The 12,662-nt window shown below is 44.3% G+C and overlaps 1 protein-coding gene across 1 annotated transcript in view; it reads left to right on the forward strand.

The window, feature by feature from the left end:
• TOP1 (DNA topoisomerase I) overlaps positions 1-12,662 on the forward strand; it is a 349,577-nt gene that overhangs the window by 194,128 nt on the left and 142,787 nt on the right. Inside the window, exon 5 of the mRNA XM_029612494.1 lies at positions 5,660-5,718. Coding sequence (XP_029468354.1) covers positions 5,660-5,718 — 59 coding nt within the window. The remainder of the gene's footprint in view (positions 1-5,659; positions 5,719-12,662) is intronic.

Below are 12,662 nucleotides of genomic sequence, written 5' to 3' on the forward strand. Positions count from 1 at the left end.
TGAGCACCACCCAGCCCACAGCTTGGGATTACTTACAGGTCCTCGGCCTTATGGCATCCACTCTGGAGATGATACCATGGGCACGGGCTCATATGAGACCATTACAAAGCGCCCTCCTATCTCGGTGGAGCCCATGATCACAGAACTACACCGTTCACCTACCTCTACCAGCCAGAGTGCGGAATCAGATACGGTGGTGGTTGCAGCCCGGCCACATGAGCCGGGGGTCAAGAATGTCCTCCCCAACCTGGACCCTGCTCACTACAGATGCCAGCCCGAACGGATGGGGAGCACATTGCGAAGAACTCACCGCCCAAGGGCGGTGGAAAAGAGAAGAGTCGGGGTGGAACATCAACCGACTAGAAGCACGGGCAGTCAGGCTAGCATGCCTGCGATTTGCCCACAGACTTCGCAACAGAGCGGTCAGAGTGATGTCAGACAACGCCACCACGGTGGCATACATCAACCGACAGGGCGGAACCAGAAGCCAACAGGTATCCCTAGAAATAGCCCCCCTGATGACTTGGGCGGAAGCGAATCTCCAGGACATCTCCGCCGTCCACATCGCCGGGAAGGACAACACCACGGCAGACTTCCTCAGCAGAGAAAGCCTAAATCCAGGGGAATGGCAGCTGTCGCCCACAGTTTTCCAGATGATTGTGGATCGGTGGGGGACTCCAGGCATGGACCTACAGGCGGACAGGTCCAACGCTCAAGTACCCAGATATTTCAGCCGCAGACGGGATCCTCTATCCCAGGGGATCGATGCCCTGGTACAGCCGTGGCCTCAGGGGATCCTGCTATATGCCTTTCCTCCATGGCCCCTGCTGGGCGCCATAATACACAAGATTCAGCAGCACAGAGGCCTAGTTCTTCTAGTGGCCCCGGACTGGCTAAGAAGACCCTGGAACGCAGACATGAGAAGACTACTGGCAGGGAATCCATTACCCCTGCCTCCACACAGGGACCTGCTGCGGCAAGGTCCCATCCTCCACGAGGATCCAGCTCAGTTCTCTCTTACGGTCTGGCCATTGAGAGGGCTAGACTGAAGAAAAGAGGATACTCGGGGCCGGTAATAGATACACTCCTCCGAGCACGCAAGTTCTCCACATCACTAACATATATAAGGATCTGGAGAGTATTTGAAGCCTGGTGCGAAACTCACGGCACCAATCCACATGCCGCTAAGATCCCTATCATTTTGGATTTCCTGCAAGATGGACTTCAGAAGGGTCTGTCCCTCAATTCCATCAAGGTTCAAGTGGCAGCGCTATCCTGCTACGGTCCCCGGAGTGACGGCAACAGCATCGCCACACACCCAGACGTTCACGTTTCCTGAAAGGAGTCAAACACATTCGCCCGCCACTGAAGTGGCCAGTACCCCTGTGGAACCTCAACCTAGTTTTGGAATTTCTAGCGGGACCCGCCTTCAGACCACTTTGAGGCCTGTCCCTCCGTTTGTTAACCTTGAAGATGGTGTTCCTGCTGGCCGTCTGCTCAGCACGCCGCATGTCAGAGCTACAAGCACTGTCCTGCCGTGATCCGTTTCTCAGAATCACTCCAGAGGCTATCCATCTTCGCACAGTTCCTTCCTTCTTACCCAAAGTAGTCTCACACTTCCACCTCAACCAAACCATATCCTTGCCTACCACGGAAGGTTTGAAGAAGTCGGAAGAAGGTTGAATACTACGCCATCTCGACATCAGCAGGCTATTGTCCAGATACCTGGCAATGTCAGAAGCAATCCGAAAGACGGACCACCTGTTCGTCCTTCACAGCAGGAAGAAGCAAGGGGAAGCGGCCTCACGGGCAACTATCGCCCGCTGGATCAAAGAAGTTATCAAGGCGGCCTACGTAGAAGCGGGAAAACCACCACCTCTACGGGTCAAGGCTCACTCTACCAGAGCGCAAGCGGCCTCTTGGGCAGAAACTAGGATGCTGTCGCCTGCAGAGATCTGTAAAGCGGCGACTTGGTCCTCCCTCCATACCTTCTCCAGATTCTACCATAGGACACAGCATTCGCGAGGGCAATCCTGAACGGACCTCGGGCAGCCTCCCGCCCAGTCCGGGAGTAGCTTTTGTACATCCCACTTATTTTGAGTCCATCTGCTACACGCTAGGAAATGTTGAGATTACTTACCTGATAATCTCCTTTTCCTTAGTGTATGCAGATGGACTCAGCATCCCGCCCGGCTGCCAGCATACATGGGGATTCACCGACTCACGGTAAGCCATGTTTTCTTATGATAGGGCATCCACCCTGCTGGGTGTCGACGCCTTCCGGTTGAGAATCCTGGCGGTCTCCAGCTACTATCAATCGGTCAGGGTAATCCTGTTCATTTAATCGATCGGTCAGTTACACATATATCCATAAAGCTTTTGCAAGGAAGATTACTGAATTGCTGCACTTCCTGCGGGGGTATATGTACCCGAGCTGACGTCAGATCCGTCTCCAACTGCTAGCACGAGCACACTATACCCACTTGTTTTGAGTCCATCTGCATACACTAAGGAAAAGGAGATTATCAGGTAAGTAATCTCAACAATACTCATCCCCATAAGGCCAATCTCTGACACTGGACCATATTTCAATGGTTGGTTAATGTTTCAGGAGCATAATTTTGCTATGCAAGTAGAAGTGAAACCAACAGGCAAAACTATGTGCCTGAAGCAGAAATTAGCCATCAAAATACTTTTCAAAAAAATGTATACATTAGGACTGATACCTGAAATAGGATCAAATGATTTACATTAGGAGTTTATTGAATAGATTCATTGTGTGCCTGTATTTATCCGATATGATAATCCTTGATATATTAGTACTATTCATAATTTCAGCATGAACTGAACATAAGAAATTGCCATACAGGGTCAGACCAAGCGTCCATCAAGCCCAGCATTTTGTTTCCAACAGTGGCCAATCCGTGCTACCAGAACCTGGCAAGTACCCAGACACTAAGTAGATCCCATGCTACTGATGCCAGTAGTAGCAGTAGCTATTCTCTAAGACAACTTGATTAATAGCAGCTAATGGACATCTCCTCCAAGAACTTACCCAAACCTTTTTTTAAGCCCAGCTATATTAACTGCTGGGTTTAAAAAACAACAAATTCCAGAGTTTAATTATGCGATGAGCGAAAAAGAATTTTCTCCGATTAGTTTTAAATGTGCTACTCACTAACTTCATGGAGTGCCCCCTAGTCCTTCTGTTATCCGAAAGAGTTGTTAACAGATTCACATTTACCCGTTCTAGACCTCTCATGATCATGATACCCCCCCCTTAGCTGTCTGTTTTCCAAGATGAACAGGCCTAACCTATTTAGCTTTTTCTCATAGGAGATCTGTTCCATCCTCTTTATCATTTTGATCACCTTTCTCTGTACCTTCTCCATCGCAACTATATCTTTTATGAGATGCAGCAACCAGAATTGTACACAGTACTCAAGGTGCGTTCTCACCATGGAGCGATACAGAGGCATTATGACATTTTCTGTTTTATTCAACATTCCCTTCCTAATAATTCCTAACATTCTGTTTGCTTTTTTTTACTGCTGCAGCACACTGAGCCGACTATTTCAATGTATTATCTTCTATGACGCCTAGATCTCTTTCCTGGGTGGTAGGTTCCATATTAGGAGCTAACATCATGTAACTACAGCAAGGATTGTTTTTCCCTATATGCATCATCTTGCACTTGTCCACATTAAATTTCATCTGCCATTTGGATGCCCAATCTTCTAGGCTTGCAAGGTCCTCTTGCAATTTATCACAATCTGCTTGTGATTTAACCACTCTGCATAATTTTGTATCTTCTGTAAATTTGATTACCTCACTTGTCGTATTCCTTACCAGATCATTTATAAATATATTGAAAAGCACTGATCCAAGTATAGATCCCTGAGGCACTCCACTGTTTACCCTTTTCCACTGAGAAAATTGACCATTTAATCCTATGCTCTGTTTCCTGTCTTTTAACCAGTTTGTAATCCACGAAAGGACACTGCCTCCTATCCCATGACTTTTCAGTTTCCTTAGAAGCCTTTCATGAGGGACTTTGTCAAATGCCTTCTTAAAATCAAAATACACTACATCTACTGGCCCACTTTTAACCACATGTTTATTAACCCCTTCAAAAAAATGAAGCAGATTTGTGAGGCAAGACTTGCTGTGGGTAAATCCATGCTGTGTGTTCCATTAAACCATGTTTTTCTACATGCTTTGTGATTTTGATCTTTAGAATAGTTTCCACTATTTTTCCCAGCACTGAAGTCAGGCTCACTGGTCTATAGTTTCCTGGATCACCCCTGGAGCCCTTTTTAAATATTGGGGTTACAATGGCCACCCTCCAGTCTTCAGGTACAATGGATGATTTTAATGATAGATTACAAATTTTAACTAATAGATCTGAACTTTCATTTTTTTAGTTCCTTCAGTACCCTAGGATGCATACCATCCGGTCCAGGTGATTTGCTGTTCTTTAGTTTGTCAGTCTGGCCTACAACATCCAGGTTCACAGTGATTTGGTTCAGGTTATCTGACTTATCACCCTTGATAACCATTTCCGAAACTGATATCTCTCCAACATCTTCATTAGTAAACACAGAAGCAAAGAATTAATTTAGTCTTTCTGCAATGTCCCTAAGAGCCCCTTTAACCCCTCAGTCATCTAACGGTCCAACTGACTCTCTCACAGGTTTCTTGCTTCGGATATATTTTTAAAAGTTTTTATTATGAGTTTTTGCCTCTACGGCAAACTTCATTTCAAATTCTCTCTTAGCCTGCCTTATCAATGTTTTATACTTAACTTGACAATGCTTATGCTTTTTTTGTATTTTCTTTAGATGGATCCTTTTTCCAATTTTTGAAGGTTGTTTTGGCTAAAATATTCTTTCACCTCACCTTTTAACCATGCCGATAATCATTTTGCCTTCCTCCCACCTTTCTTAAAGCATGGAATACATTTGGACTGCGCTTCTAAGGTTGTATTTTTAAACAATATTCCCGCCTGTTGAACACTTTTAATCTTTGAAGCTGTACCTTTCAGTTTTTTTCTATTTTCCTCATTTTATCAAAGTTTCCCTTTTGAAAATTTAGTATTAGAGCTGTAAATTTACATATTGTCCCCCTTCCACCCTTTATTTCAAATTTGATCATGTTTTGATCACTATTGGTATATAAAGATTTGAAGATCAATTAGGAATTGATTCTAGGTTTCTATTTTAGTATTTGTCATTCCCTTTGGTAGATCAGTTTTATGACAGCCTTGAATTAATTGACCTCAGCAGCATGGTAACCTTGTCACCATCTACTGATGAATTGAGAACTGGTGCTCAATTCATGCTTTTATGGATACAGTGGACTACTAAACTTCTACCATATTTTGTCTAGTCCTGCCATATTTTGTCTAGTCCTGGCATATGTACTGCTCTGACACTTCCAAAGGTTATTCAGACGTCTTTCTGTGCCGCCAAAGATAGATTACATACATCTGATGCACAACAGTACAAACGATTGAATGTCTGCTCACAAGTTTCAGACTTGAATTGACATCACTGTCAACAATGATGCTTTTACTGCTCATAGGATGAAAGCTTGGGCTATTTCAATTATTTTCTTTCAGCATCAGGATACTGAGATATTACTGTGTTTGTTTTCTCAGATTAAATCCTCCAGTGGTGATGTGAAAGTGAAGAAGGAAAAGGAAAATGGCTTCTCCAGGTACAGGCAACTAGGATTTCTCAAATAGTACAGACCCATTTCCCAGTCCCCAGGTAGCATGTTGTAATATTCAGATTGGACAGCAGTACTTGCCATGTACACACTAAGGGGTAGATTTTCTAAATTTGCGCGAGGGCGTACTTTTGTTCGCGCACCAGGCGCGAACAAAAGTACGCTGGATTTTATAAGATATGCACGTAGCCACGCATATCTTATAAAATCCGGGGTCGGTGCGCGTTGCCTGTTCCCTCCGAGGCCGCTCCGAAATCGGAGCGGCCTCGGAGGGAACTTTCTTTCGCCCTTCCCCCATCTTCCCCCCCCACACACCCCGGTCCCGCCCCGGACACGCCCCCTCCCCACCCCTTTTACGAAGCCCCGGGACTTGCGCGCGTCCCGGGGCTGTGCGCGCGTCGGCGGCATATGCAAAATAGGCGCACGAGGGCCCTGCGCGCGTAAATCCGGCTGGATTTACTCGCACAAGGCATTTAAAATCCGGCCCTAAGGTTTTTTGGATGGTTGTATGGGAAACTTGGCAATGTCTACTTTAAAAAAAAAAAAAAAAGATGAAACATTCTTTGTGAAAACAAAGATGATTTGTAAAAACTAGAAAATGGTCAAAAGTTCAGAAGCTGTGTTTCAATGCAAAACTTAAAAAAAATCATATTTGGGATGCAAAACCCATTTATAATGCATCAGTTGGTGGGGGGAGCTGAACTGGCAAGTACCAAACGGGAAAGGAATCTAGAAAAGCAGCAGGAAAAGCCAATACTGCTGAGTTGCCTAACGAGGTATCACCAATAGAATATTGCCCTTGTACATGACTCCCACCATTTCTGGAGACCACATTTAGGACAGAGACATGACTGATGCTGCACAGAGAAACACTACCAAAATGGTGCAGGGTCTGTAACAAAATCTCTATATAGAGAGGCTTAAAGAACTCAACATATTCTCTCTAACATTGGTTCCCAAAGTGTAGTCCTCAAGGCTCAAGGAGTCCATGAGAGAGAAAAATAAGAGCCTTTTATAACGCATTACTCCAGGGGGACTCAAAGCAGTGGCTGAAGAAGCCCACACAGGCAGGGAGATTAGGTATATATTTATTTTATTTTGTATTTTTTTGCAGGGGTTTGTTGCTTCACAAACAGGCCGATGCAGTATCGGCGTGCGTTACATGGGTGCTGATGATTGAGCGCCCACTCTCTTTGCGCATGCTGATCAACCTCTCCCGGGTGCTCGATTTAATGTTTAAATGGGCAGCTGCGGTAAAAGGGAGGCACTGGGGAAAATTTTGCGACCTTAGCATTTCCTCAGCATCAGGCACCCAGGAGAGAGGTGGCTGTCAGCAAGTTAGGAAAACAGACGCTCAGTTTTTCCTTAACTGCACAGCCACGGGTTAGGAAAATGGACGCTTGTTAATTGAGCGTCTGTTTTCCTAACCTGATCACCGGCAACACTTTGTTTTATTTTTTTCGGTTCCTCTGATTTAATATTCCCACAATATTAAGGTAGAGGAACTACAGAAAAGCACTATTTTCTGCTTTTCTGTAAACTTTTGGGGCTCCTCATCAACATGAATGTACATGTGATGGTCACTATTAGCTTTGTGCTTCACACTAATCCTTTTATTTCATAAGGGGTTTTGGACACGTGTCCAAGTGCCTGTAAAGCCATGCACTCTGCTGAGTGCACTATGCTGCAGCGGCCTGATTGTGTTTGGCAGTGCAGGGAATTTGTTTTGATGTCACTGGAATTTGAAATTTATTTATTTAATTTTTTTTTTGCACGCCCTAGTTCTATTCTATACCTGTTGCAAATCATCATAAAAAGATTATTATGATTATTGCTGTTTTACTGTAGTTTTATGCATTTTTGGAAACGGATTCATAAAAAATATTTTGATATTTGTTTTATTACATGATTGAATCTGATGTTTCTGTTAAGTGTTCTTTGTTTACTTTTTACATGATATTGTGTATTTTTAAACTGCATTAAATATAAAATAAATAATACAGATTAATAAGGCATTTTTAATGTTAAGTGCTTGAAGTGATAGAATTAAAATATTTTAAAATGTCACTCATGCATGATGGCTGTTGCAGACTACTCAGAAATCCTTTGAGGGATGCTTGCTAAGGCATTATTTATCGATAAGAGTACAACTAGTAGGGCCTTGCTCTATTTGTTTACTGCCCACCCATGTTAATCTTGGGTCCCCCCAAAAATCCAGGTCTGGCTATGCAACTGGCTTGAGAATGCCAGGAGTCATGCAGAGTTACTAGCAGTGTGCTGGGAGATCAGTGGCACTAGCTGCAATAAGGTGGAGAGGGATGGAAAGAGTGATAAGGTGGACTGTTGAGAGGGGGAGAGTGGAGGAATTAATTTTATGGCTGGAAGAGTGGTGGGAATGGACTGGGAGTCCACAAATCGTTTGGAGGTTGAAAAGATCCACAAACCCAGTATGTAACTTAATTACATTTTAATACCAAAATTACATATAAAGTTTGTTTGTTCTAGTATGAGTTTTTTTTCCCTCCATTCTACTGTTATTGGTCTTTTATTTTTATCATTGCCTCATATCTTTTCTGGGATCTCTTTCCAATCTATTTTTCCCTCATCCATCTCTCTAGTTTTCTCTTTCATTTCCTTTCTTTTCATTTATCACTCATCATCACTACTACTTTTCTCCATCATTCCAATTTTTCATTCCTCCTCTTTCCCCATCCTTTCATCTTCCCATCACCATCTCATTCACACTCAGATGCCATGCCCCCTTTTCCCACCTCTCCCATCTCTCTCCTCCACTTACCTATTTTTCCTGGCCCATAAGCCACCCTCAGATCTGATTGTCACCTCTCCCTAGCACTCTCCTCGTTCTACCCCAAACTTCCCCCTCTCCTCTCCTTTGCAACACCCACCACATTCAACTTCTCCCATCCCTCTCCCACCCCTTACCCTTCCACATTTGCTCCTCTCACCTCTCTTGCACTCCTCCACCCATATTTTTGCTCACCTTAATGCCTAAGTATTTAGCACATGGCTATTCATTCCTCCTCTTCCTCTTTGTTGGCAACCCACAGTCTGGGGATGCTATTCTGCTATCTCTGCTTCAGCCTCTTCTCCTCTTGTCCCCACGGCAACAGGCAGTAAGAACATCTGCAGAGAACAGATCAACTAGCTTGTGCTTTCCACTGCACCAGCCCTTTAGTTCTCCATTGTCAAGCAGGGCTGAAATAGCCACGACATGTGGGTGATATCATTTGACAGTGCCAAACAAACCCATCTCTCTGAATTCAGTAAACGTTTACTGAGCATATACTGTGGTTCCCATGCACTTGCTGCCTCATTAGGCCCTCAGTCTGATTTTTGTCTGAGCCTTCGCACACGTGTGTGACCCTCTCGATAAAATAAAGTCAGTTTTGTGTGTCTGGGTGCTGGATGTCGATCAGATACTCACAAGGTCTGTTGCAAGTGTTTAGATCTGAACCATTCCAATGCAGACTGCTATAGTTGTGGGCAGATGTCTCCTAGGGCCCAGAAATCATGAACCTGGAAGATGCAGGACTTCCTCCAAAGGGTGCTCAAGGAACACTCCCACAAGTCTGGTCATAGAAGTCGTTCCTCTTCTCGGAGCAGAGCATCCCCGAGTTCTTACTGCGCAAAGTCAAACAAGGGCTCCTCCAATCACCACTCTGTGATAAACGTTCCTTCTGTAGCGCCAAGCTTCTGATCCACTGCAGATGTGGTGTCAAGAAAAATACAGAAGTGCTTAGTCCCAGAAGAGGTACAGTCATTGGTACCTAAGCGGTGTTCTTCCCTGAGAGAAAGCTCTTCAGAGCTGAAGGAAAAGAAACGGCATGACGTTGGAGCTGAGGCCCCTTTGTCAGCACCGATTCCTGTTAGTACTGTATCACATCTTCATTTGTCATTGTGTGGAAGGTCCCTATGAAGCTGGATCACCTCCTCTTCCTGGATCACCTTTGGTGTCAAGCTTGCATTCCTTTGTGTCATTGGCACGGAGTCTTGAAACGCTGGCGCCAATCCATTATACCTTGGTGTCAAAGAAGATACCAGATAATATTCTGCCAGTATGGATGCCTTAGTCTCGACAGCGGAGCCCATCTTATTTGATGCCGAACAGCACTGAGCTCTCCCTTTCATTGGAGCCAAGTACATCAGCTCAGTTCCAGCAAACAGAGAAGGATTCTACTTGGGTTTTAGAAGATGTTTCTTCTTGAACTTCAGCCGAAAAGACACAATAGCCAGTGGACCAGCTCACTGAGTTGGTGAAGAATTTCCTTGCCTTTCTTGTTACTGAAGACAGGAGAGGGGCTCTGGAGCATCTTCTTTTCAAAATGAGTGAGAGATTCCCTCACATGCGAGCCCCACTAACTCCACAACATGGCATAGCCTTAAGCAAGAGATGCCAGCTATAAGTGTTAGCACTCAAAAGACAGGAAAGCCTTCATTTGCAGTTGGGGAGTCCCATCCTGAGTTGGAGGACAATGAGGGAGCTTTGTGTTGTCCACTCAAGGCAACAAAGGTCTCTGCCCTAGTCACCCTCTTTATAATTGAGGTTGTGGATCATTGTGTCCCCATTATCTAGTTCAGAAAAAGGCTCAATGGGGATTCTGTTGGATCCCTTGCTGGAAGTACCACAGCATTGCAGACCTCTGCTATTCTAAGTTCCTACATTGTCAGGAAGGAAGCAGATCTGCGATTGGAGGTTTTTGACTTTCTGTAGCTCCTAGAGTCCCCAGCGAACTCAGGAGCGATTTCTGTACACAGACTGCTCAGGAACCTCCAATCTAGGATGTGGCAGAATCCTACGACATGACTGCTGATGGCCAGAAAACTGGATCTAAAATATAGGATGCAACTAGCCCCTGAATTTGATGTGGTACAACTCCCACACCATTCAACAAAGGTGGAGTTTAGTGCTCAAAAGAGCCAAGAAAACTAGGGAGATTAATAACACCCCACCAGGTAAAGACTCAAAACTACTTGACACCTTTGGAAAGAAGATTTTTCAAAGTTCCATGCTGCCCTCTCACATAGTGGCGCTCCAGCTGTATATGGTACTTACATGAGTGCATTATGAAAATGAAGTCCTTCATGGAGTCCTTAGAGCCTGAACATGGTGCAGTGAATAAGGTGGTTGAGAATATCAATGAGTGTGAATGACAACTAATCCGCTCAATCTGTGAAGTTTTTGACATGGTGGCAAGGACTTCAGCATGGTTACATGCCATGATCAAATTTTAGATGTCCCTTATTTAGGGGACAATTTGTGGATAAACTCAAGGAAACTGTAGCATAGATTAAGGAACTTCAGACTGCTATTCAGTCTGTCATTGGAAAGAGGTAACTAACTTCTGGCTCTCGGGCATCAGTACTTCTCTTACCAGGCGTGCATTCTTCTAGAGATTCCCCTTCTTGTCTTATTGATGTCATCGATCTGCCTCTCCCTTGCAGCAACTTCCTGCCTGGGGATATCAAAGGGAAAGGCATTGAACTTAAACCCCGCAGCAACTGCAGGTATAACTTGGACCCAGTATTTGATGAGTCTGAAAACCTGACTCCTTGCTATCTCTGGTGATGGAGAAGGTCCAATCTTTTCTGTCAGAATGAAAAAAGATCATCAAGAATTGTTAAGTCCTGAAAATTGTGGAGAATAGTTATTTATTTTATATTTTTATATTCCGCTTTTTGGCACTTCAAAGCAGATTACATTCAGGTACTATAGGTATTTCCCTATCCCCAGAGGACTTACAGTCTAATTTTGTACCTGAGGCAAATGGAGGGTAATGTGACTTGCCCAAGATCACAAGGAGCGAAAGTAGAATTTTTGAACCCTGGTTTCCCTAGTTCGTTGCCTGCTCTAACCACACGGCTACTCCTCCATGCCACTTTTGCTTCTCTCGCGTGCTCTTGATTTAGCGATTTTTCAGTTTTCTTTCAGATCTGTCTGTCTGCCCATCTTTGTTTGGAAATGGAACTGCTTCTTCAACAAAGATTGACAGAGTTGGTTCCTCCCAAGGAACAAGGCCAGGGAGTTTACTCCTGTTATTTCCTCATTTCCAGGAAAACCGGGAGACACAGATATATTCTAGAATTACAAAAACTGAACAAACTTCTGATGTGGGAGAAGTTCATTTTGAGCTCATTTATTTATTTATTTATTTATTATTTTTATATACCGACATTCGATCTCATTCGAGATATCACACCGGTTTACATTCAGGTACTGTAGGTATTTTTCTATCCCCAGAGGGCTTACAATCTAAGTTTGTACCTGAGGCAATGGAGGGTAAAGTGACTTGCCCAAGGTCACAAGGAGCGACTGCAGGACTCGAACCCTGGTCTCCTGGTTCATAGTCCACTGCTCTAACCACTAGGCTATTCCTCCTCCCTCACTTGACAGGATCCTTCCATTCATTCTACCAGGCAATTGGATATGTGCCCTGGATCTCAAGGACGCCTATGCTCATATCTTGATTCATCATTTGCACTGAAGATAACTCTGTTTATAGTAGAAAGGGCCCATTACCAGTACAAAGTCCTTCTTTTCAGTCTATCTTCCCTGGAGGTGGAAGCAGCATATCTATGATGGATGGGGGTCTACAACTTCCCCTACCAAGACTATTAGTGACTGGTTCCTCCCAGTCGAGAGTTTTGTGGGGAAAAAAAATCCAGCTCCTTAAGGTCCTATATTTTCTGATAACCTTTGCCAAATCGAGCTTTGCTTCTGTCCAGAGAATTCAGTTCATAGGAGCATGGATAAATTCATTTCAGGACCGAGCATTTCTCCAAAGCAAAAGGGCCTTAGTGCGAAGGGGGCTAGTAAAGGTCCTACTACGGTGGCATTAAGCTCCAGCAAGATAAGTCCTAGTTGTCCTGGGGCACATGGCAGTTCATGTTGTCCCATTGTCTTGATTGCATAT

The sequence above is a fragment of the Rhinatrema bivittatum genome, chromosome 8, assembly GCF_901001135.1.
Source record: "Rhinatrema bivittatum chromosome 8, aRhiBiv1.1, whole genome shotgun sequence".
NCBI lineage: Eukaryota > Metazoa > Chordata > Amphibia > Gymnophiona > Rhinatrematidae > Rhinatrema > Rhinatrema bivittatum.